The sequence below is a fragment of the Rutidosis leptorrhynchoides genome, chromosome 2 (assembly GCF_046630445.1).
Source record: "Rutidosis leptorrhynchoides isolate AG116_Rl617_1_P2 chromosome 2, CSIRO_AGI_Rlap_v1, whole genome shotgun sequence".
NCBI lineage: Eukaryota > Viridiplantae > Streptophyta > Magnoliopsida > Asterales > Asteraceae > Rutidosis > Rutidosis leptorrhynchoides.
Window position 1 is genome coordinate 503,499,959 of NC_092334.1, and position 27,311 is coordinate 503,527,269.

General features: G+C 34.2%; 3 protein-coding genes across 4 annotated transcripts; 2 read left to right on the forward strand and 1 right to left on the reverse strand.

Moving 5' to 3' along the window:
- The first annotated feature begins 132 nt into the window (after positions 1 to 132).
- Positions 133 to 3,260, forward strand: LOC139892763 (uncharacterized). Of its 2 annotated transcripts, XM_071875884.1 has the most exons (5): positions 133 to 291; positions 397 to 531; positions 901 to 1,053; positions 1,160 to 1,335; positions 2,999 to 3,260. In XM_071875884.1, exons 2-5 carry the CDS (start codon positions 403 to 405, stop codon positions 3,129 to 3,131), a joined length of 591 nt encoding a protein of 196 aa, XP_071731985.1. In that variant the 5' UTR covers positions 133 to 291; positions 397 to 402; the 3' UTR covers positions 3,132 to 3,260. The 2 variants fall into 2 exon arrangements, with proteins under 2 accessions (XP_071731985.1, XP_071731986.1); XM_071875885.1 differs by lacking the exon at positions 133 to 291 and having other exon boundaries at positions 378 to 531.
- Positions 3,261 to 5,323: 2,063 nt separating this feature from the next.
- LOC139892764 (GCN5-related N-acetyltransferase 6, chloroplastic) lies at positions 5,324 to 7,127 on the forward strand. The gene is made up of 8 exons (XM_071875886.1): positions 5,324 to 5,481; positions 5,557 to 5,755; positions 6,019 to 6,071; positions 6,183 to 6,219; positions 6,313 to 6,378; positions 6,499 to 6,606; positions 6,682 to 6,838; positions 6,925 to 7,127. The coding sequence occupies exons 1-8, from the start codon at positions 5,387 to 5,389 to the stop codon at positions 7,065 to 7,067; spliced, it is 858 nt and encodes a 285-aa protein (XP_071731987.1). The 5' UTR covers positions 5,324 to 5,386; the 3' UTR covers positions 7,068 to 7,127.
- Positions 7,128 to 8,212: 1,085 nt separating this feature from the next.
- Positions 8,213 to 11,822, reverse strand: LOC139892765 (uncharacterized). Its single transcript, XM_071875888.1, has 7 exons — positions 11,693 to 11,822; positions 10,101 to 11,514; positions 9,507 to 9,943; positions 9,245 to 9,406; positions 9,053 to 9,128; positions 8,741 to 8,896; positions 8,213 to 8,543 (listed from the first exon to the last, which is right to left on the reverse strand). The coding sequence occupies exons 2-7, from the start codon at positions 11,496 to 11,498 to the stop codon at positions 8,418 to 8,420; spliced, it is 2,355 nt and encodes a 784-aa protein (XP_071731989.1). The 5' UTR covers positions 11,499 to 11,514; positions 11,693 to 11,822; the 3' UTR covers positions 8,213 to 8,417.
- Positions 11,823 to 27,311: the final 15,489 nt, after the last annotated feature.

Here is a 27,311-nt window from a genome sequence, read left to right on the forward strand (position 1 = left end):
TATTATAAGTTTGGAAGAAGAAAAAAATATTTAGTAAATATCTCTCGTCTCTAGTAGTTAATATATCTCTAGATAAAAGTGAAATAAGGAATCATTGTGGGCTGTGAGTCCATAACAATAAAATAAGTAGGCTTTTAAGTCCAGTTGAGGCCAAGGAATAGAAGTATCATCAATCTTCTGCAATCTTTCTATCTTATACGGGATACCAAGTACTGTATATCTTGAACCGCCACAACGGAAGCAGCAAGTTTGTTGAAATCGGTCTCCTAGCGAGCAGGGAAAAAATAAAAGGTAGGTACGCTCAATTGTGTGTATCAAATCATAATTTTATTATACCTAAATCATCATCATCATCGCATATACAATTTAATAAAAAGATTTTTGTTGTTGTTGAAGTGAGAGATGAATGACAGAGAAGAAGAAGCAGGGAAATCATGGGATGAGTTATACACAATTGATTTGATGCCTTCTGAGTTGTTTTTCAAGTTCAGACAACAACTTCAAGGGTTCCAACTCGGTCTTAATTTGGAGGTATCATTATTATTTTTATTTATTTATTATTATTAATTAATATTAAATATAATATATAATGTATTAATTGTTTAATATAAGTTTTCCTTTTAATTATTATTGACTTTCAAGCCAATTGAGGCAGTTACACTCGAATTAATTTGAAGGTCTGTATAACTATATGTGTATGTATCATGTATGTCACTTTATATTCACATGTCTGAAATACATTCTGATCTGATATATATAATATGATACACACACATAGATAACTTATCCTTGGGCATCAGTTTATTATTATTGTTAGTAGTAGTAGTAGTAGTAGTAGTAGTAGTAGTAGTATTATTATCAAGTATCGAAATATATAATAATGTGTTCAAGTTGGTCCAGTTCTACAATTCCCCTATCAACGAGTTTCACGGGAAGATGGTTTTGAAACCGTTATCAGACGATCGAAAATGGAAATTCATATACCAACCTTTACACCACGATATACGCCTTGTTTCTAAGAAGATCCCACTAACCAAATTCCTAAATCTCCAGGTATATGCTATCTCAACTTCCACACACAATCTTTAATTGTTTAAATTTAAATTTGAATATAAAGTTATTATGAAAACACATCTCTCTGGTTCCATACATAATGCAGGTAGGAATAGGTCATAGTTTAGAGATGCATACAACTGGTTGGAAATGGAAGCTAACAACATGTTTAGGTGGAGACGGTGTATCTAGAATCCGTAACAAGACATCTCTTGGTTTGTACCCTGGCGTCGATATGCGATTTGGATGGAGGGCAGATTACGTTCTTCCTGAATTTACAGGGTAATTATACTACTACCATGAATACATTTACGTACGTACCGTTTCATGATTAAAAAAAAAAACTTATTATTGTCTGTATATGAGTATGAGTTTGACCATTGTTTCTAAACCTTTAGTTGTTATATTATGGAGGCAGTGACGGAGCTTGATCTTGTTCATTGGGAGGTCACTATATTATATAATTAGAGGTTGAACTTGTTTATTGGGGAATAAGATCACTATTATATATAGCTGGCAATTGAGACCCATTCTCTTAAATTTGGGTCAAATGGGTCAAGCTTTAGGGTCAATTGAGTCTTGAAAAAAAAAATAAGCCTGACAATGTAAATCAAAACCTAAAAAAAGGTCCAATGAGTTTTTCTTCAACCTATTTAGTCTTATAGAAAATATAAAAGAACGGGTTAAACGGGTATTAAATCCTAAGTTCAATAAATAGAGAACAGGTCTAATGGGTCTTGTGAATGGGTCAAATGGGTCGAGTATAACAAGATACATCCGTCAATAATTTATAAAAGCATTAATGGTTATATAAGTTATTATGTACATTAATATTTTCTTATGTATATAATAAATGTTATAAGAACTAAAACAATATAATAAATGTAAACAATCAAATGTAAAAGTATATGACCTGTTTGTAGGGGTGTGCGTGGTACGGTTCCGGACCAAACTTGTTCGGTTAGGTTCCGTCCCGAATCCCAATTTGAAGCAAAAATATGGACCGAGGACCGGACCAAATATTATCGGTTCGGTACGGTACGGTACGGTACGGTTCGGATATTTTTAGTGTTTTTTTTGGTTTTGGTCCGGTCCGGACCGAAGACCGAAAATCCGTAAAATTATGGACCAAGGACCGGACCGAAAAAGTTCGGTTCGGTTCGAAATCGGTTCAGTCCGGTACGGTCTTCGGTTCTTCCCATACCATGCACACCCCTACCTGTTTGGACCTATTTTACCCATTTGACCCGTTACCCGTTTCGACCTGTCACCCAAACCGACCCAACCGACCCGTTTGGAGCCATTTAAAACTTTTACCCGTTTGACCCCATGACCCATTTCAACCCAAAACCGTTTTGACCCGTTACCCAAACCGACCCAACCTGACCCGTTTGTCATGTATACTATTATATATAATAAAATCTTTTTAAATAGTATATGATTATAAAAGCACTTTGAGTTACGAGCGTTTTGACTTTTAAATCAATTAAATCGGAGTTCGTATGAAAAAATATGACCAAAATGGTGCAGGCTTGCTGAATCTGTGAGCTGTCACCGTTTTCATCGTGTCTTCTCTATACGGACTCCGCTTTAGTTGATTCATAAGCCCAATCGTAACTCAAAGGGCTACAAATTTCATTTTGGTTGGTGGGCCAAAGCCCATCTCTGTCCTCGCTAAGCTTCGTCCTTGTACGGAGGATCATTCCCAATTAATATCGCCTCCTCATGTAGAAATACCTAAATACTCTCCAAACCAAATACCAACAAACAAAACTCAGTTTTTACTTCTTGTCAACATCTATTTTAGATTCTGTAACCCTCATGACATATACGTTTGTTTCCGATTTAAAAAGTGGCTTGGGCATCGCTTTTCTTTTCTTTTTCTTTTTTACAAAATCTGAACAAATTTTAATCCTGCAACTTCTTTTCTTTGTGGCGTTGACAGGGCCGTGGGGACTGGCGAAGCGTTGTTTAACATGAATTCTGGCCGATTAGAAGCATCACTTGACAGAATCGAGACCATCATAACTCATACTTATGATTCCCCAAAGGATCAGGTTTCGAGTATATCTCCTTGAATCATAGTTTTTACTTTAGGTTTGTAAAGATTCTGTTTTTCCAACGTTGTAATTATAGATAGATTACTTTGATGCCCTGTTTCTACAGCGTTTATTTTTATGTTATATTTACTTTCTATTTATTTAAAAAAAAATTTGTTTCGGTGTGTGTTTAAATTTAGAAGCAAAGTGTTGAATAACCATATCTTTATATGGGAATCATAGTTGATCATTATAGGTGCTATTCAGGATCCATGAAGTTAAGACAATGGCAGTGTCTACTCCAGATTTACATTTTGCAAAACAATGATTTCAGGCTCTTGATACTTTGTCTGACATGTTTAGTCCCAACAATTATCACCACCAACTGAAGCTTAGCTTGAGTGGTATGGGGTGAGATTCAACTTGGGGTACTGCCAATCCAGGTTCAATTCTCACTCCAAGCGGGAGTTTCCATGGTACTGTCAACATCAATGCGATTTGGCAAGGTCTCTAGGGTTTTTTTTCCCAACCTTCGATGGTACCACCAACATTTTTGTGATTTGGGTTTTCTCTTAACGCGTGTGTGGGTGACAAATGAGAGCATTCGATGTCGATATCGCCGTTTAAAAAAAAAAAAAAAAACAATTTTCACCACCAACTTTTAATTCCCTTTCAACTCACTCATTTTTGCTCAATTTCTTTATCTACTCTTTCAGTGTTGATAGAAGCAATGGTTTTGGTGATGTGTTTGATTGTTTTATGTTTAACTTATGCTGGGATAATATGATGAACATGCTGTCGATTATCAACCTGCTACATTGATAGTCATTTACCAATTACTGTGCACTATGCACTGTATTCTAGTCCAGTTTACGTTTTGCAATTTCATTGTTGAACAATTGACGAATATATATTTCATTGTTAATTGATCTCTATTCTTGGATTTAAAACCCTCAAATGGCACGTTATACTTGTATATATATATATACTTGATACTTTACATCAAAAGGCAAAGTAGCTTTTGGTCAATAATGTCAAAAGACTAGCAGAAGAAGGTACTATTATATATGTCTTGCAAAAAAATAAAAAAATAATAAAATAAAAAAAAGAATTAAAATATGCAAAAAAATTCCCTTAACTCTTTAAAACTCCAATTTTGTTAGTAATTAATTAGTGTTTTGGAGATCTTTGATTCTCAGACAAAACTTCAATTTAGAATCTACTTATTCACCTACTTCGTTTATGTTGTTCAGAATAAACAAGGGTATTACCCGTTGTTTTGGATGGGATGACTATATCGTGGCAATGTTATTTATTGAAATGGTGTAACAGAGGAGTTTTGTGAAGCAGGTTTTAGAATTGATGTTTTTTGATAGTTTAGTGAAATTGTATTAAAAATTAAAAAAAGGAACCAAACATGAAGGTGAAAAAATCACACCCACGAGTAAAATTGACGAAAGGCATTTTGCCCTGTAAGGATGGTCTTATATATAATAGCTAATAGGTAATAATGTATTATGTAATGTTAAGTAGGTCCGCAATAATTTTAATTAATATTAATATACTAATTAATATACTAATACCAATACTAGTGTAGATTAGATGGATGTAATAAGGCATTTTCATCAAACTTATATGTAGGAGGAAAAGGTGGGTAAAAGCCATCCACATGTTATCAATCTATACATATGCAATATTTAAGTATATGATGTATCTACATATTAATTTTATTGGTTGGTTGGTTGGTTGGTTGGTTGGTTGGTCATTTCTGTTGACATCTCCTATTCCATTGGATATCTTCCAAACACTTGCAATATATTTCAACTTTCATAACCTTCCACCTTTTATCATTTCTTATTTATTAATTTATTCCTTAAATAAAATACAAGAATATAATACACTCAATAATCATGTCAATGGGGGAACACCAAAACTTAAGCACTCTAAATCCCCAGATTTGTTTTTAGTCTTCTATCATCATACATATCCACACCAGTTTCTTTCTTAGTCCCCTACATCTTCCAGGTAGGTCTTTTATGTTACCAAACTCATGTGCCATGTATAAAATTCTCAATTTTAAAACCATAAAGTAATGCTTTTAATTATAATAATATATAATGTGTTTGTGGGTTTGTCTCATTGGTTATCCTTCATTGCATCATCATCATCTCTATTATTGCAGCCTTATTAAAAAATTATAATAAAATCTATGTTGTTCATCTATTCAGGTTACTTATGAGAACCTGATACCATACCTGGAATTGGGGGGAATATATTATAGAAGCTTCGATTCGATGATGACGTTCAGAATCCAGAAGCCTGGTTTCAAGATGCCTGCTTGTTATGGATCCAGAAATCATCAAAAATATATAAGATCAATGATCACAATGTGAGTTTCTTCTACATATACCAGATTGCCTTTAAAATCTTTCTTCTGATTGTTTATATCTCGATAAATAAACAGGACAACGAATCCACAAGGTGTAAACAAACATAAATTATCACTACAACTTGATAAAAACTCGTTAAAAACCACGAGTCAGACCCATCTTCATTTTGACCGGCTGCAACTACAACAGGCTGATCAGATATTTGTTCATAACAAGAAACATGAGTTTGGGCAGTTTGTAGCACGTGAAGCTCTGATTGATGAAGAATATTGGGTAAGCTTTGGAAACAGACTATACTTTTATTTTCTATTAAGTGCTGTTTCGATATGCCTATGTTTTTAAGGGGTCTCTGTTTCGATGAGACCATCTTTTAAATTAGTGACACAAAAACAACAATTTTACTCAAGTGTTGTACAGACACATAGTATTAAGTAGAAAGTTAGCAGACCCTTAAGTCACACATATCACTTATCACCCATCAATCAATATCTCTCTATCAATCCTTTGTTAGCTAAATTATTTGCAAATCGTGGCAGACAGCGGCATGGTTACGAGCAGAAACGCATTGGGAAGATAGGATTGATGATAGGTATCAATCAACTATATGTTGAATAAAAATGGATTATTGTCACTACTACAAAAGATATTGAATATGCAACTTAATAATCCCACTGATACTAAACTCTTGTCGATAATGCAGATTTGCTGATAGCCACAGAAGGAAATTTACAGAGCAAGTAGTTTTCTTTATTTTTTCCGCACCCATAAATGGACAATTGAGTATATAAATATATCATTCACAAGAATCCCTTTTTCCTCTTTATTATTAGGAATTTAATGCACTAAAGCGACAGGCTGTTACAAAACTTGGTTTAAAAACTGCCTGCATCATCACGGTATAAGCTTTCACCCAAAATGTAATGTAATTCTGCTTCCTATATTATATGTTGTTTCTTTACATAAGAAATAAAAGTTTGTGAACGTTCCTTAACGCCATTATTCTATTCATACCGCAGGTAAGGAAAGAACATAGTAGTGAGAAACGTACAACTGTACTCAAGAGTGTTGTTGGAACCCTTGATGTCAGCATCCGCCCGTTCTTGCACGGGGAGACTTTTCCGGGGGTAAATAACATTTTTATGCATAGTGCAAATTAAAACTGCTATTGAACTAATAATAAACATGGGGGGATATTTCAGGAAAAAGTTAAAGCACCAATTTTTTACACTGATAACACAAAAGAGCCGAGAAAACAATATGGGTACATTTCAAATCTATGTGTAGCAAAATCAGCACGTCGGCAGGGTATTGCAAGAAACATGTTACATTTCGCCATTGAGTCTACCATATCGGATGGTAACATTTTTATTAATTTTATTTAGTTAATTAGTTACCTTAAACAGTATGATGGTAGCCTATCAATAGTTAGATTTGTTTGGCAGGTGTAGAACAAGTGTATGTTCATGTACACAGGAACAATATAGCTGCACAGGAGCTGTACCAAAAGATAGGATTCACGGTTGTTGACTTGGCAAGCCCTCAATTGTTACGAGATAAAATGTACTTGCTTTCCTACAGACCATAAATATATCATCAACATATATCCTCACTCCAAATTCTTGTATCATAAAAAGCTTAAAAAAAAATAAAAATAAAAATAAAATCACGCTGACTAACTTAAAAATGTACATCACTTTTTTACAAATTAATAGCTCAACCAACAGGAAATAAGCTTACTGATATAAGTTGTATATCACCTACAGATTCTTACATATGGTTACCAATGCCATACAGTTCAATTTGTAATGATGTATGAAGCAACGTTATATCTTTCTTTGTAATCAATATATTACAGTAGTATATTCTTTTCGCCTCCAGTTCATCTAGTAATGTTGTCAATCTTGTGACATGATCCTCCATCAACTAGCTTCCGTGTATATTACTTAATCCTAATGATGATATCAGAACTAACATATTTGACGGCTGAATAGTCTAAAATGGGCATGCGTTATCTGATCAACAAGGCACTAGCTATCTCAACATTACCTCGCTTCTAATATAATCCAATCAAACTACGAGTAAGAGATATTTGCGAGTACACTACAAGTTTAACTCCGACCATTAGTCAACATTTCCAAATCAAACAGGTCACAAGTGATGCACCATTTAGTTTAGTCCAAGAACTAGCCATTTCAGCTGAAATTCTGTCACGAAAAATCAATTATGCTCATAAAACAGCAACAATGGCAGTCCAAGAAACCAAAATTACTTACTGCTATATCAGCAAAACTTTAAATCCAAGTGTTCCAGAGGAAAACATATATGTGGTGCATTTTGTCGAATACCTTGTGGGCGCACTTTATTGTTGGGTTGGGGATAGAGGGAAAGCCTAGTTGACTAATTTGGTGATTTCCATTGCAAGTTGAGATCCATCATTTAGAATGAGATCATTCACGTACTTGAAATCAAAGGATTTGTGAAAAAAGTTTGAAATGTTTTCCTATAAAAAGTAAAGAAGGAGATCATCATTTATGTGCAACTTAAACTGAAATTAAAGAAACAAAAATCATCTTTTTGTAATGCAATATAATATTAATTAAAGCACGTCCAATCCAAGTCTAACATCATCTTCTACTTACGTTTATATAAGAATGAAAGAAGCTGAGAATCACTTTGAATAATATAAAGATATAAGTTCAGGCAACAACAATACCAACAGCTGGTCCCATCTACAAATTCAAAAGTTAAATGACCATATTTGCTATAATTAGCATGATCATAAATTCAATCTACAAGTACAACATCTATAACAAAAGTGGCCAAAAGGTTGGTACTTGTTTACCATGATATGCCAAAACATCTATAACAAAATTGACCAAATGGCAAGTACTTGTTTCCCATACTATGCCAGAGTTTCCAGGTCAGGATGGTTACTTTAAACTGCTGAATACCGCAATGGTAAAGGATCAGTTGCTTCAATATTCTTCAATATATGACTCTCTTTCAAACCAATAATTTTGACCTTTTCGTTTGAGTGTCCATCCGTGAATACATTTGTAATCTGCATACAATTCCACACATCAGACCATATTGACAGCAACACTAACTGCTTGTATGCCAAGCATCAAGATGAATAAATAATAATAATTACACACTAAAAGAAGTCTAGGCACCAACTAACAAATTACTTTTTTATACAATATATGTTAATAATTTCTAGCAGACTTGAGAGAACAGAATGGCAGGCAGCAGCCTTACCTGTGTGCACCCAAATAATTTGAGCAGCTTAAGTGATAAGCAGGTATCTACAATCAATCCCAGGGCCTCATTCGTCATTTCACGACACCAAGATAAATCCAAACTTTCCAAATTTATACTACGTTTCGCAAGTGATAAAGCAGTGTGATGGGCAACCTGAACAACACCATATATGATATAACCGACAACATTATAATGTATAATATATTGATACAGATTATAAACCATCACAACCCTATAACAAGGGATGGTTAAACAGTCATAGTTCTTCATTCTAATGTAATTTTTGTTACAGGGAACACAAAAAGGTACCTTATCAACATGATTAAGTGATAGTTCCCTCAAAGGCCCTCCGCATGTTTCAAGATATGCAGCTACAGCCTCATCACTGTCATATTTTTAAACCAATTTTCAGGAAATATTATCAACCGAATAAAAGAAAACCGAAATGAATGTAAAATTAAACAAACAAACAACTTGAATAAAAATGGAAAACAGATAGACCTGAATGCATTGCGACATAATTTCATTGTTTGAATTTTTTGACAACCATTAGCAAGATGTCCTAATGCAGCATCAGTTAACATGCACAAGTTGGTCAGATCTATTACACACAACTCAGGACACCTTTCTGCAATAGCTTGCAATGCTCTATCTGTCAGTCTCCTGAACATAGTCAACAAGTCAACATAATCAATAAGAGTTTAAACAGGCATCATCATAAAAAAAAAAAAAATGCACCCTTCAAAAAAATATAAAAACTAACGTGCAATCTGCCAAGATAAGCTCCTTCATTTTCTGACCTCGAGCAACCACAAACTTTATAATGAAACTATCAGTAACAGTTTCAAAACGAGAAATAGATAACACTTCCAATTGTTCTAGCTTCAATAATGCTGGAAGAATAGCCTTAACATCAATTATACCAACACACTCATCGATGTACAACTCCTTTAGTACTGATCCTAGCTTGTCAGCTAGATTGTTGATACTATCAGACGTAAGCAAAGAACAGCACCCGAGATTAATAGATCTCAAACCAGGAGCAGATGCAACAAGTGTATTTAGACCAGCATCTGATAATCGGCATGCACCTTTCAGGGATATATTAGTCAATGCAGAAAATTTATTAGGCGAGTGAGTCAGTGCAGTAAATAGAACATAGTCTGGTAAACATCTTCCACACTGATCCAGTTGTAGTACCTACAGTCAAACATACATACATGTCCATTATAAGCAAGCAAAAAACAGATTAAATGTTGATGTGAAAGATATTGTGTAACATAATTAAATTAATCCCACTATAAATACAACACCAAAATAACAGAAAATGAAACAATCTGATTGATAAGAAGCTCACCGTGAGCTTAGTAGTATCATTCTTTTCAAGAGTCTCTGTGAATTGCTCCTCACTTAACCATGAACAATCTCTTACGCGTATCTCAGTAGGAGATCCTCTTGCAAGCAAGTCAAGAAAATGGTGGTTCATTTTTCTTGAGTCACAAAGTAAATGTGTGAGCTTGTGTCTAAGTACATCAGGAACACTTTCAAGGGAGGTTATTGCATCCACATTTTCTGCCATAACTGACATGCATAAATCCTGTAATAAAGGGACCTTCTTCATAAGCGGCTGGTTCCTCTTAGGAACCCATATTAATGGAACAGGTTCGTTTTTCTTCTGTTGAGCAGGCATCTTTGTTGCTCCCTCTTTAATTATTTTCAAAGCAGTTGAAAAAGGACCAGGCCAATCTTCTACATTCCCATTGGCTGCTTCCATTTGTAGTAGTTCAAGTTCATCCTCAAAATCTTCGTGCAGGTCTTGTTGTTGTTGTTCTTGAACAGAGAAATATGCAAACCGTGTTGCATTGTGTTTGGCTACACTTCTAAACCTTTCCTTATACCCCATATTAGAGCTCGTTGCCCGTTCCACGTTCATAGTATTAGCAGCTACTTCACTTTCTACTTTAACTTCCACATCTGAATCATCTGAATCGCTTGAACTTGAAGATGATGAGTGAAGCTCAAACACTTTCCCCTTCCCCTTTTCTCTACTTATATTTAAAATGAAACTTACATCACTCCCTATATCGATATCCATATCTTCACCATCCATCAACACGCCTTTCTTTTTATCTTCTTCTTTGTTGAACCTTTTCGAACCATTTTGATTACCGTTTAACCCTCCTTGTGGCTCAATCGTAACAGCCCCTTTGCTTACAATAACAAATTCTTCCCCACCTCGTTTTTCTTCGACTTCTTTCTCATCCTTCTTATCAGCAGACACATTATCATCATTAACAAGACAGTTAATCCCTGATTTTAATCCAACCTTTTTGCCCGACCGAAGCTTTAATCGGTTCACATTTCCTACACCACTCTCTTCTTCAACCCCATTCAGACCCGAACCTTTCACTAAAGCACAGTGAGCTTCACCTTTTTCAAGATCATCAACCTTTCTCTTCCTTACAGGTGTCACAATCTCAACATCAACAACATTATTAATAGTGCTATTATCATCATCCTTACCATTATTAATATCATAAGATCTCGAATTCGATAAAAATCTAGCACTCCGTCTCAAACCTGAGTCAGAAATAGACCCTGATTTTCCAGAACTGGAGTTGAAACAAGACTTCTTCTTCTTAGTAGCCTCAACTTGTTTTGCAGGAGTTAATGGTTCAATTTCAACATTAGAAGATTTAGGGAAATGTTCATTTTGAGTTGCAGTAACAACCTTTTTGGACCTTAGAACCGTCATTTTGATGAGTACTGACCTAAATTTATAAAACTAAGTATAAGCAATTAATCAATTATTATATAAACGGATGAAACGAATTGATAATAGTAGAAGTGTTCAATTGATAATGTATTGAGAATGAGAATAATAATAACACGATGTAATAGATATAGATATAGATAGATATAGAAAGATCGTATGAAGAATATACTTACGTGATTGATGCGTCTGATGGTGAATGCAACTACGAAGAAGAAGACGGTTAGGGTTTTATTTTAGGTATTTAAAAGAGGTGGGAGATGACTTCTTTTAGGGCAAGATTCGTCCGATTCCCGCCAAACTCACTTCACTTCACTTCACTCCACTCGGTAAATTGTAAATCCATAGACTATACACATTCCTTTATTCAATGAGAATATGGGTTTGGGTCAAAGCCCATTTCAAATTAGGGTTTCGATCACCAATTTAGGTTGCGTTTTTTTGCCTCTTAATGGAATGGTTCAGTCAGTGCGTTTGTTTCTGACCACTGAATGACATATGGTGCTGAATGGTTCAGAATTCAGTGCCAAACCATTCAGAGATGAAACACTCTCTTAACCATTAAGAGCCTAAATTTTCTGTAATTTTCTCCTCAAATCCTATCCTGAACACTTAACTAACAAGTATATTGAAAATTTTATTCATGTTACACTTTAATAAGGTAATTTTACTCAGTTTATATCGTTCACTCTAAATGATTATCAAATAGCTTATTTTCATTCAGAACAAACTTTATTCAGAGGCTTTGAATCATTCAGATTCTGAACCATTCAGCGCTAAATCATTCAGTTTTATCAAACGCACCCTTACTAATTATATACTCCGTTTTTTTGTTTGCCGTTTTAATCATTGCTAATATGTCATCTCCAAAGTCCAATATCTTTAGTCCGGTTTTAGGTTAGGTTTTACTATTATATTGTTGGTGTTCGATTTGTTAGTTGTGTTGGATTTTGTATGTTTTGTTGCCTCTAGTTTTTGTTTTTTGTTTTACGGAGATGGCTCGGTTTGAGTTAGTACTTTTTTTTTTTGAACATCGGTTTAGGATTACTCAGGGGGACTAAACTACTCACGAATTCATCTAACGTAGTTGCATAACCTTTGTTTCTATAGTAATCGTTATTTTTGCAAAAAGAAATAAAATATATCCAATATTTTGATTGAAAAAATCTACAATATGGTATACATTTTGGCTCTAATCTTGTTTTATCTACAATATTGTCTCATGTATGTGAAACGCATATAATGCATTAAACACTTGTACATTAATATAGAGGGCACATAATAACTTTTCATATGCATTCAAAGAATCAAAGGTGATTAAAGAACTAAGTTCCTTGTTACTTGACTCACTCAAAGCCGTTCTTCTAGGCTACAAGTCAAATTCAAGTGGCGTAGCACACAAATTGAAACTAAATTTGAAATTTGGTGTTAGATTGCTTGCTTTCTAGCTTCCTGTTGAGGTGTGTATATGTTAATGATAAAAGCATCTATTTAAGTAAGAACAAAAGTTTACATGTTGCTATCTTATTTTGACATTGTCAGTGATCAATTACTGAAAGCTATTTTCTTTGCATTGAGAGAATAAACCGTCATACCAACCAACCGAACTCACTTGAACACCATTGAAAGAGAGATATTTCCACACTCCTCGTTTAGCACCGTTTAATTTGGTATACCACCGAAACTTGGCTTAAGTGGTACATGGGTGGGATCAAACTTGAGGTACTGCCAACCCAAGTTCGATTTTCACTCCAAGCAGAGAGTTTTCAACCTTTGATGGTACTGCCAAAATCAATGCGATTTGGGAAGGTCTCTGGGGGTTTTCCCAACCTTCGATGGTACTGCCAACATCGTCGCGAATTGAGTTTTCTCCTAACGATTGCGTGGGTGACAAATGAGAGCATTTGATGTTAATATCGACGTTGGAAAAAAAAGTGACCTTGGTATTAGATAATGTTAACACCTATTTCCTTATGAGGTAAGGCTTAGTGTGTCAACACGATACTAGAAGTAATCTAGCTTTAGGTGGACGAGTGTTGCCGATTGATGTTTGCTCTTAGGAAATAATCCATGCAGACCCGGTTCACAAGTGTAGAAACTTGTGGGGTGGCTTAATCAATCTGTCGTCCGTAGAGCGTAAAAGTGCTAGCCGGATGACTTCTAGTGAGAGAAAGTGCTAGAGAGAGAGAGATGAAGTCTCAGCTCTCAGGTTTTTCAAAATGTCTGAACTGTGTAAAATGACGACCCAAGGGGTCTATTTATAGTGTCAGATCCACCGGATTATTCGGGGACACGTGTCAGATGATGATACGTTCTGTTACTTGTGATCCGAAATTTATTCTGAAAGTGGCGTTCTCCGGCCAGGGCTTACGCGCTAGGCGGCCTTCAGGGCTTACGCATGACAGAGCAGCCTGTACAGCGGAGAACGCTGGACGGATAACTTCACAAAACTGTTATTTTCAGTCTTCCTGATGCTACTTTTATGCAACCATTATGCCTTTTATGCGTGTATACGATAGGATACACCATTAAGTCCCCCCAGTTTAATGACTTAAGCATTTGAAAAATGATTAAGTTGTTAAACTTTTGATAACGCATGCCAAACTAGCCTTTTCATTGTCCATTTGCATCGGGAAAAACGTTACAAGCATTAAATGCAGACGAATTTTACTGACGCTGTGATGATTAACTTTAAATGGCTGAGAATCTCCACGCGCCTCCAGCTGTAAAAAGTGTCATTTCGTACCCCACGTTTGAACTTGCCCGTACACGTGTCACAATCGTGTCCATAAAAATTGCATCAATGAGCACCTATATAAACCGTCATAACCCTTTTATCTTCACTTTTTTACCTTTGCCAAGATCTAAAAAGCACATTTCCTCCCAAATCTTCATCGCTTTCTTCAACCTTCAACTCTTTAAGGTTTACCATCTTCCAAGGTCAGTTATACCCCATCTTGCTTGTTATTTCTTAGTTGTTGATACTTTTATACTTTATTGTCATGACTTCTACACCGAGTACTGGCCAAGAACACGCAGAGCCTTCTTCTTCAAATGCTGCAGACATTTAAGAAGTTAGCACGATGGCTTCATCACTAACAGGAGAATACTTAGACGGTTTGAAGATTGCCATTCACCATATTAATCAATACAACCCTGTTCTTCCTACCGCCAGGCAAACTGCCAACCATCCTCCTGACGGAAAAATTACTTTATACGCCTTACAACTTACTCACGGCAACCTCCTTGTTCCCCTTACTAACTTTCTCCTTCGCCTTCTTAAGTATTATAAGGCCTGCCTTAGCCAAATGCATCCCCATGGCCTTCAAAAAATTATTCTTTTTGAAATGTACTAAAATGCCAGCAACATTAAGCCTCGCATTAAAGTTTTTATCTCTTTGTTTAGAATTCGTACAATTAGCGACTGCTAGCTTACTATTGATAGTAAACGAAATACCCATTTTGTTGGTACAAATAGAGTATCAAACTTGAAGGACTGGAAGAGTCTGTTTTTCTTTGTTAATGAGACTATTATTCCAGAGGAGTACTCCGTTGTCCGGAAATGGGGTGCTATTGATGCTGGTGTAGGAAAGGGTGTTAAGATTTCTACCGCAGAGCAGCGAATAGTAAATAGTTTGAAAGAGCTCCGCATTCCGCCCAGATCATACGAGAAGTATGAGGGGATTCTTGTGCTGTGCAGAGTGAGCCAAGAATGGCCAAGCACTTCTGTGCCAGTACTCCGTAAGAAGAATCAGGGTAGGATGTGATATGATCATCCTAATATATATAAATGCTTATCTATTGTTTACCATGTTTGCTTATATTGCTGTCCATGTTTAATTTTTGCAGCCAACTCCGAGATGCAGGTTCGCTCTGCTCTTTTATCCTTCGATCTTGAGGATGAAGTGGAGATCACTAACCGTGCTAAAACTGCTGAAGAGCTAGAGGCAGAAAGGGCTGCAGCTGAGGCTAAGGCTGCTGGCTGATGCTGCTACTACTGAAAAGGGTGAAGAAATCATTGTTAGCAGTTCTGACACTGAGTCCGGGTCTGAACAGACAAACACTGAACGGACAGCGGATGACACCACCATCGCCGAGCAGCAGACATCAGGCTCGGTTGACATCACGGGTGAAACAAACCCCACTCCTCCTCCAATTCAAAAGACAAGGAAGAAGAGCATAGGCTCTAAGAGGGTGAAAAGTACAGAGGGGATCCAAAAGCAGAAACGTAGAAGAAGTATGCCCATTCTGCTTTTTCTTGATAATGCACATGTCTTTGCTTATAACTGTTATATTTGTTCATAATGCTAATTTGTTTCTGTTAGTAATTTTAGCAGAATCTGACGATAGCCAAGGGAAGGCTACTGAAGGCGGTGAGCTGAGGCTGGAGGAGAACCTTGAAGGTGAAGGAGATAAGGGTCGGAAAACTCCTGACCCAAACTTTACTCCAATTGAGGAATCTGAATTCCATGAAGAGAGGCCGGAAGGCGACTCTGCTTATCATTCTCCTCCTCCTAGTACCACTAACCCTGCTGTCACATCTTCTAATGTTCAAGAGCCATCTCTTCCTGCTCATGTGAGGACATTGCAGGCGATCATTGAGAATCCTGCTACTAAGGACAAAGAATTTTCAACTCTTCTTCAGGTATGAATGATAAAACTTCCTGTATGTATATGCTTGCAATTTATTTATGTTAGTTGCTTGAAATTAACTGTGACGACCCGGAAATTTCCGACCAAATTTAAACTTTAATCTTTATATTATTCCAACACGATAAGAAAAGTTTGTTAAGTTAAATCTCAAGAATTTTAAACTGTGTTCATACATTCATTATAACCTCGACCAAATTCCGACGATTCACGAACCGTTATATATAAATAGATATGTATATGTATATATATATTATAACTTGAGAATATTAATAAAGTATTAAACGTATAATACTTTACACGAACGTATTTATTTCAATATGATTTTCGACGAAAAAAATATATTAAATGATTGAATTATCAGAAACATTGAATTATGATTACAAGTCTCTGTTGAGAGGTCCACTATTGAGAAAATCTATTCCTCTTAACGATATTCAGAATAATTTGTAAAGCTATTTATAAATAAAAACAAAAAGTGTCATTTACGAAAGTTAGACAAAAGTTAGTAGAGAATTGGTTTCCATAATATTCTATTAATCTATTTTCAAACGTACAAAGACGTTTTCAGTTTAAAAAGAACTTTATTATTAAAACGTATATAACTTTTATAAATATCTAGAATCACTTTTGATAACTCATTACTTAACCAGTATAATAAATATAATGATATTTATATTTTATTTCATTAAATATATATAACGATTTAAATTAATATTATATATATTTATACGCGTATTATACATACATAGTTTTTTATACTTTTACTATACTTTAACTTTAACTTTATTTACTTTAACTTTAATAATTCACTTTAATAATTCATACTTTAATAATTCACTTTAATAATTCATACTTTAATAATTCACTTTAATAATTCATACTTTAATAATTCACTTTAATAATTCATACTTTAATAATTCACTTTAATAATTCATACTTTAATAATTCACTTTAATAATTCATACTTTAATAATTCACTTTAATAATTCATACTTTAATAATTCACTTTAATAATTTAAAAATCTATTATAAATAGAATTCAATATATTTCATTATTTCATAGAAACTTGAAAATATATTTCTCTAAACTCTCTCAATCGAATTACATATATATATATTTACTTAGTATTATTTCAAGATATTATTAGTATACATAAAATACTACGACGGAGTTATATTCAGACGATTTCAAAATAAGTTTTCAAATGAGATAGAGCTAAGGAAATTATGGGTTATAGCTATGAAGGTTATGGGTATTGATCGAGGGTATTGCTCGTGAGGTCAACCTAACGTTTATCATTTTCGTTGCGTCTACGTACTTTCCTGCAATATTGAATCACAATATTGATACGTTCGTGAATCCGAGACAAACCCTCCACTTGTTCAGTGTCGTCATATACATAATTGCTACGAAATATAGTATTGTGATTTTCATTTGCTCCCTTTTATATATATTTTTAGGACTGAAAATACATGCGCTGTTTTTATAAATATTTTACGAAATAGGCACAAGTACTAAAACTAATTCTACGTGAGTTTAAACCAAAAATATACCCTTAGCTTGGTAACATTAAACTACTTGTCTATGTACGGTAGGCGCGAATCCTAAAGATAGATCTATTGGGCCTGACAAACCCCATCCTGACTATGGGATGCTTTAGTACTTCGAGGTTATTTTAAACACACCTGATCTGGTGTACTTCAGAGGGTAAAACATGAACGTTAAGGCTTGTTACCGGGTGCCTATAACTTATAGAATACTTTTATACACTTGCGAGTGTACATATATTTATAAACGGAAATCTTGTGGTCTATTAATATATTGAAATGATTGTTATGATAAACCTGTGAACTCACCAACCTTTTGGTTGACACTTTAAAGCATGTTTATTCTCAGGTATTAAAGAAATCTTCCGCTGTGCATTAGCTCATTTTAAGGATATTACTTGGAGTCATTCATGGCATATTTTGAAAGACGTTACATTCGAGTCATTGAGTTCATCAAGATTATTATTAAGCCAATTATAGTTGGATGTATTATGAAATGGTGTGCATGCCGTCAACTTTCGTTGTAAAGAAAGTTTGTCTTTTAAAAACGAATGCAATGTTTGTAAAATGTATCATATAGAAGTCAAATACCTCGCGATGTATTCAACTATTGTGAATCGTTTATAATGTATATGAACAGGTCCTTTCAGTTGGTATCAGAGCGGTGGTCTTAGCGAACCAGGTCTGCATTAGTGTGTCTAACTGATAGTCGTTAGGATGCATTAGTGAGTCTGGACTTCGACCGTGTCTGCATGTCAAAAGTTTTGCTCATCATTTTTGTCGAAAATTACCTGCTTATCATTCTTAGTCTAGATACATCTTATTGCATTGATTGCATGAATAGTGTATAGACAAAATTCATATCTTAGCGTATCTGCTAATTCATATCTTAGCGTATCTGTTACTGTAAACTTTGCCTGACATATTCCGTAAATTCCTCCGTAATCTACGAAACCTTTTGCTCTATATAATTAGAATACCGCCCGATAGCCGGAAAATCATTTCATATCGAAAAATTCTTTATTCAATCGTACGAAATGAAATTCTTCATTAGTTCAAGTCCCTCGGATTCCGAAATGGAATCCCACTCAAGTTCCGAAAGCAGTGTGACCGGAATGGATCAACCAATTAGTCATCATCTATTCTGGATGAATTGGGGATGGGTTCATAGCCTCCTTAATCATTGGAGACAAGAAGAAGGTGATCCCTTCCATCCACCACATTGCCCTCTTGGCGAAGAACCTGAAGCACTTACCAGCGAACCTATCCGAAACACCATTTTCTCTCTCATTTCCAGAGTTTCTCGTCATGATTATATACTACACCAAATTCTAGATCTTATTTATCCGCTCGTCCGAACCGACAATCACCCCGGTGTAATAGAAGAAGTCAACGAGCTTCGCACTCGGGTAGTGGCTTTGGAGAATATGGTGCAAAGGTTACAAACACCAGCAGCAGCACCAGCAGCATAACCAGTACCACCATCAACAACATCAACAGTACCATTACCACCACCAACAACAACTGCATCGCAAACCTCAACTTCACAATCTGTCCCACGAGCATCGACGTCATACGCCATGTAGATACCAAGGAATACCACAACGATGAAGTATTAATTCATAAACTTCATTGAAGAGATATCTCTGCGACAGTTATGTAATCTCCAAAATATTAGAGATTATTTAATTCTGACCGTAAATCGGATGAGTGAACGGAGATGGTAGAGTAGAAACTTTGATCGAAAATGGTGTACGATTTACAAGCTAGAATTGTTTTACCAACAGCATCAACAGGACCGTAGCATCATCAACACAGTCAGTGCCGTCAGTATCGTCAGAATCAACAGCACCTGTAACATCACAAACTCTGTCAGTTCAAGAATTATTGTGGACATCATTACGAATCAACAACAAATATATTGTATCAACGAGTTATGAAGTATTAACTCATTTCCAATCGAAAGATTTATATGTATATTTTATATGTATAAATTTTTAAACCATAATAAATCTTCCCGTACTAAGCTATTATGTGTGAATCTTAACTACTCAGTTAATTCATATTACAAATATGCAATGATGTACGTCCTTCGTCCGCAACTTAACCATCGTTAATTACAATCTCTGTCTCAATTCAATAAAAAATCCAATTCATAATAAATCAAGTGTATTATTCGAATATATGTTTGATTTTACACTTTCATCATCGATGTACTCGAAACTTTTCAAATAACATCATTCGTACCTTGCGAAGTTCACAAGAATTTCACGAAAACCAACAAATAACAAAGTAATGATTCATAATTTCAATATTATTAAAGAAATACTTATGCAATTTATAAAGTTTTAGGGATTACTCAATTCTAGTTCCAACCATAAAACAAATGAGTTTAATTTAATATTAACTCATTAAATCTATATTACATCTAAAGAAAATATACACATATATTTTCATAAAGACTGTAATAAACTTCTTTTGTACAAAATATTAATTGTGAAAATTTTTTTAACGGGTAGGTAATACCCGAGAGATATATAAATTCACAATTAATATGTTACATTCTTCGAATCTGATTCAGCAAATCATCCATTATACTCCCTACTTTCACAACAATATACATTCTTTTATAGAAATCAAAACAACCATACTCATTCAAAATCTAATTACATATTCTGATTTTGAAATCTCATAATTCGATTCAAGATATAACCGAAATCATCACTCTTAGATTCCTACATCTTTCAAAACTATACTTTGACTTCAAAACTGTCCTAGAACCTCATTTCTATTCATGGAACTCACAAAAATATTTGTATCATTCAAAATCTTAGAACATCATATGTATATTAACAATTACAATATGTGTTCAAACACTTCAAAATTCCTAAAGACATGCGAGATGATGATCCAACCACATATTACCCACTGTCATGCATCTGAAAAGCTCTTGAAACCAAAGTTATAGTTTAACACGTATCCGTATCAGATCCTTTGATATTTATTACCAAATATAATTTTTCATTCTCTTTCCAAAATAGACAGTTTTGTCACAGCTCCAGCAAATCACCTTCATTTGTTTATACGAATAAACCTTATTATAACAATTACCCCTTCATCATTGTTACTGGGGAACCTTTCATATCTCGCCACATTAGCAGTAAACTTATCAACAACTTCATTAACCTTCGACTTAAGCCTCTCCGAAAAGCCACTATACTTATTCATTAAAACCCCATCATGTACTCACTTACATCCTGTAACAATAATTGTCACACCAACTACTAGGAATTAGCAATCAGTATTTTGAATTTCGCGACAATTTTACGTCAAAAGTTATACATATAACGTCTATCTCCTAGACTTACATACTTCGAATGTGAATTTTCTGAAAAACATCCCAAAATATGAACTAGTTCTCCGAAATTGGAAAAATGCTAATGAAGCAGCAAAAACTGTAAATGACTTTAACAGTCAAAAGTTTGATGATAAAGAATAGTATGGTGGTAAAGCTGAGAAAAAGAGAAGGTTTGAAACTGGAAAACGGATTGAGCAGACCATGAAGGAGGCTGTGGACAAATTACAAAGACTAAACCTGCCTTCAAAGGATCCAAATGATTCAGTGTCTACTGAAATCGTTAGCAAACACCTTACTTCTTATTCTAAACCTTCACAGACAAATCTTCTTCATCATCCATATTATCGTATCTTTTATTATAATATCTTCGATATTCCTGAAGATATTTTCACAACTATTCTTATCCGAAATCTTTTATCTCTTCGCAATATCTGCGTTACAACATAAAAAGAAACTGTGTTAGTTTCTAAATTCTAAAAAAAAAAAATTGAATTTAAAATAGGAATATTCTTGAAGAAGTGTTGGGAGCTGAAGCATGAGTTAGTATAATATAATGACACTTGATCAACGTGATTATATTACAGTAATTCATGCTGAGTTTCTAAATGGAACATGATGATTCACAGATCATAACGTCATCATGTGCTATGTTACACGACTCTTGTATTCTCTTTGATCTCTAAATATCAAGAAAATATTTCTTGATGATTCGGCCTTTTCCGAGGTATTCTGGTAATTTAACAAGTCAAGATCGTGCCATTACAATTTTCTTCCTAGAACAATAACAATGTTCATTCCGAAATTTATATCTGCGAATTCTGGACCATTACAAGCGGTGCTTAATCGCAAGAAGAAGAAACGAAAGGACAAAGCTCCGAACTAGAAATGAGAGTATAAATCATAGCAAATAGAAGAGAGCATTAACTGTGTATGACAATGATTATAGAAGAAGCAAGGACTTTGAAATATAAGGGAAGATATAAAACCCAACAACAACCCAGAAATCACAAATCGTATATATCAATGTATATAGCAATATAAAGACACGGGAGAACTAAAAACACTATAAAACCAAGAGTATAGTAGAAGTAAATAGATTCTTCCGGAGGCAGATGAAAAAGAAGAGCGACAGATATGAAAGTGAGGAGTATATCAAGAATCAGCACTGGATGAAGCATATTGACAAATACTTTAAAATATGAGTTGAGAAGGTGTGAGTTGTAAGAAAACAAATGAGGTGGATTTATAGTGAAATATCTGACAGAGAAATCAAAATGGATTATCGCATTAATTCGAAGAGGATCATAATTTCCTTAATCGCCGAATAATCAAATCCAATATAGATTACAAAGATTTTCTTTTCGGAGATCAATCGTGATGACGTCAAAAGATACGACGAATCACTATTATCTTATTTCATTCATTTACGATAACTTCACTCACACGCTTCGAGTAATCGAATTATTTTATCCATTCTTCTTGAACATGATAAAACTTTATAATCGTTATAATAACATTCTCATTGTTAGTCATGACGACCTCTATCAAATTTCGGGGACGAAATTTCTTTAACGGATAGGTACTGTGACGACCCGGAAATTTACGACCAAATTTAAACTTTAATCTTTATATTATTCCAACATGATAAGCAAAGTTTGTTAAGTTAAATCTCAAGAATTTTAAACTGTGTTCATACATTCATTATAACCTCGACCAAATTCCGACGATTCACGAACCGTTATATATAAATAGATATGTATATGTATATATATATTATAACTTGAGAATATTAATAAAGTATTAAACGTATAATACTTTACACGAACGTATTTGTTTCAATATGATTTTCGACGAAAAAAAATATATTAAATGATTGAATTATCAGAAACATTGAATTATGATTACAAGTCTCTGTTGAGAGGTCCACTATGATTTGAGAAAATCTATTTCTCTTAACGATATTCAGAATAATTTGTAAAGCTATTTATAAATAAAAATAAAAAGTGTCATTTACGAAAGTTAGACAAAAGTTAGTGGAGAATTGGTTTCCATAATATTCTATTAATCTATTTTCAAATGTACAAAGACGTTTTCAGTTTAAAAAGAACTTTATTATTAAAACGTATATAACTTTTATAAATATCTAGAATCACTTTTGATAACTCATTACTTAACCAGTATAATAAATATAACGATATTTATATTTTATTTCATTAAATATATATAACGATTTAAATTAATATTATATATATTTATACGCGTATTATACATACATAGTTTTTATACTTTTACTATACTTTAACTTTAACTTTATTTACTTTAACTTTAATAATTCACTTTAATAATTCATACTTTAATAATTCACTTTAATAATTCATACTTTAATAATTCACTTTAATAATTCATACTTTAATAATTCACTTTAATAATTCATACTTTAATAATTCACTTTAATAATTTACTTTAATAATTCATACTTTAATAATTCACTTTAATAATTCATACTTTAATAATTCAATTTAATAATTCATACTTTAATAATTCACTTTAATAATTCATACTTTAATAATTCACTTTAATAATTCAAAAATCTATTATAAATAGAATTCAATAGGTTTCATTATTTCATAGAAACTTGAAAATATATTTCTCTAAACTCTCTCAATCGAATTACATATATATATATTTACTTAGTATTATTTCAAGATATTATTAGTATACATAAAATACTACGACGGAGTTATATTCAGACGATTTCAAAATAAGTTTTCAAATTAGATAGAGCTAAGGAAATTATGGGTTATAGCTATGAAGGTTATGGGTATTAATCGAGGGTATTGCTCGTGAGGTCAACCTAACGTTTATCATTTTCGTTGCGTCTACGTACTTTCCTGCAATATTGAATCACAATATTGATACGTTCGTGAATCCAAGACAAACCCTCCACTTGTTCAGTGCCGTCATATACATAATTGCTACGAAATACAGTATTGTGAGTTTCATTTGCTCCCTTTTATATATATTTTTGGGACTGAGAATACATGCGCTGTTTTTATAAATGTTTTACGAAATAGGCACAAGTACTAAAACTAATTCTACCTGGGTTTAAACCAAAAATATACCCTTAGCTTGGTAACATTAAACTACTTGTCTATGTATGGTAGGCGCGAATCCTAAAGATAGATCTATTGGGCCTGACAAACCCCATCCTGACTATGGGATGCTTTAGTACTTCGAGGTTATTTTAAACACACCTGATCTGGTGTACTTCAGAGGGTAAAACATGAACGTTAAGGCTTGTTACAGGGTGCCTACAACTTATAGAATACTTTTATACACTTGCGAGTGTACATATATTTATAAACGGAAATCTTGTGGTCTATTAATATATTGAAATGATTGTTATGATAAACCTGTGAACTCACCAACCTTTTGGTTGACACTTTAAAGCATGTTTATTCTCAGGTATTAAAGAAATCTTCCGCTGTGTATTAGCTCATTTTAAGGATATTACTTGGAGTCATTCATGGCATATTTTGAAAGACGTTGCATTCGAGTCATTGAGTTCATCAAGATTATTATTAAGCCAATTATAGTTTGATGTATTATGAAATGGTGTGCATGCCATCAACTTTCATTGTAAAGAAAGTTTGTCTTTTAAAAACGAATGCAATGTTTGTAAAATGTATCATATAGAGGTCAAATACCTCGCGATGTATTCAACTATTGTGAATCGTTTATAATGTATATGAACGGGTCCTTTCATTAACCATAAAATTTTTCTTCTACAGGGTTATGCTATCCCTGAGCTAAAACCCAAGTTCACCGCTCTCCGCTCTGAGCAGCTCAGGAAATCAACTACTGCAGTTCATGTATTGCTGACCAACCATCTAGATTCTGTGCTGCAACTGCAGAAGCAACAGGAGTCCATACTTTCCTTTGCCCGTGCTGAGATTGCTCAAGGTGCAAATGCTCGCAAAAGAGCAATTAATGTTGAACGTGCCTTGACTGATGCTCAGAATACATTGAAGGCAAGAGAGGCTGAGCTGAAAAGTGCTCAAGATGCTGCTGTTGCTCTGCAAGAGGAAAAGGACAGGTTGGTGGATGCTGAAAAGAAAAAGTTTAAGGAGGAGCAGGTGAAGGTGAGCGAGCTAGAGAAGGAGTTGAGTGCGGAAAGGGAGAAGTCTGCTGAACTTCTCCGGAGGGCGGAGGAAGGCGAGGGTAACTTTGCTAAGCTTAAGAAGGGTATATCGGGTGTGATAGCGAAGGTGCTTGGATCCAATCTTGTGGGAAATTCCTACAATGATTATGTTGAAGCTGTTCGTACCCACTTCATTTCTGATGTTACCCACAAAATTACCAAACGTCTTACCCCAAACCAGACGCTTCCTGCTGCTATTGTCAACCTTATGCGTCCTGGAACCATGGAAAAGGTTGATGAAGCCAAAGACAGATTGACTAATCTGAAGATAGATGTTTATGATGAAGTGTGTAGCAGAGAAGAGTCATCTGCTCAGGATGTACTCAATGTTGAATTTTCATAAACTTGTAACTATTTGATGAACAACCGTTTATAATAAACGTTGATAATATTGAATACCATAAATATGTATTGCTTTAATGGTTGTGTCTCCTTGCATACTTCTTCCAATTATTTTGTTGTTTCCTGCTTAGAACAAATCTGTGATGCACTGAAGCATATAATAAATTTGCTATGTACAATTGTACATTGTATAACTGAGCAAAGCACTCAGAAAAGTGTTTAAGGTAATTCATTTTTGGATGTTTTGCATTGTTAACCTCAGCTAAATGAGCAACAGATCAAAAATTCACTTAGCAAACATTATGCCTTCAAACATTCAGTAGGACATTTGTAGTTTGTTATACGCTTTCCGTCATCAAATTAATGAGGAATAGTTATGAAGTGTTCTTTGAAGAGTGATTATAAAATAATCTTTCCGCCATACGCCTTCCGTCATAAAGTATATGAGGAAGAATTGTGTAATATTTTTGGCCTTCGTATAAAATATAAACTTCTTTCGTTCTGTGAAGTAAGTTTTTATAATGTTTGTCATGACAAGTATCTGAGTTTTGTATTTTGCCTCGGTGCGTTCTAGTAAAACTTTAACGTTTTCTAGCCGATCCTATCACACCCCCAGTTAGGGCCTGGGCGAAATGTGATTCAATATCATAATACATACCAACATATTATAAAATGAGAACAAATACTATATGAATAAAACCAAATTTACAGCGGAAGGATTAATAATGTCGTTACAAGAATTATAAATTGTTCAAATGCAGAAAAGTAAATATGCGATAAGTCTTGATCCTAGCCAAGTAAGTCATCACATAAGCAGTAGATATAGAGGTCCTGATCATTCAGTACCTGAGACAAACATGCTAAAAGTGTCAACCAAAAAGGTTGAGTGAAATTCATAGGTTTAACAAATATGATTGACCGTTTATTCTTAGACCACAAGATTTGTTATAAAAGTAGATCACGCAGATTCAAAAGTAGTACTGATTCGTGATATTTTAGACTAAACGTTTGTTTTGTTGCCCCGATGATAATTAACAGTACCTTATCACCATGTTTAAATCATTATTAAGTAATACAAAGACATCGCGGTCAAATGTATCGGGGACATTACTCCAGATAGGCCTACCCCCAATAATTAAGAATGCCTTATCCTGAAAGCAATTAAAAAATATCACTGTGGGGTCTTAGTAGCATAAGCTAGTCATAGTACAGTTTAGGTTCGTACTTGTGTCTAAGTTGTTTAAAGTATAAAAGCAGCATGTGTCTCACCCCAGTAAGTATAAAAAGTGCTATAGCAATAAGAGTGGGGCTATGAAAGTCACCTTAGTAATTCGGTGAGTGAAAGTATTCCTTAAAGAGAAAGTATGGATGATCGAAGCACAGAGAAGTCAACCTAAGAATAAGTTGAGAATAGTTTAGATGTTTTGCCCGTATTATGATAAGTGTAAGTATTTTCTTTTATAGTAAGTTTAAAGAAGGTTTATCGTTTTGGAAAGGCTTTTCATACTAGACAAGCTTCCAATCTAACACTTTCAATTTAAAATGGCCTTTTCAGGTCATAGGTTTCTGAGCCACAGGATCCTTTAACTCGGTAATCCAAACTCTCCGCCTAGACTTTCGAGCGTCCATCCACTCGAGAAAGATCAAGATCTATACCCATCTAATATACTGTTCCAATACGTTTTTAGGTGCG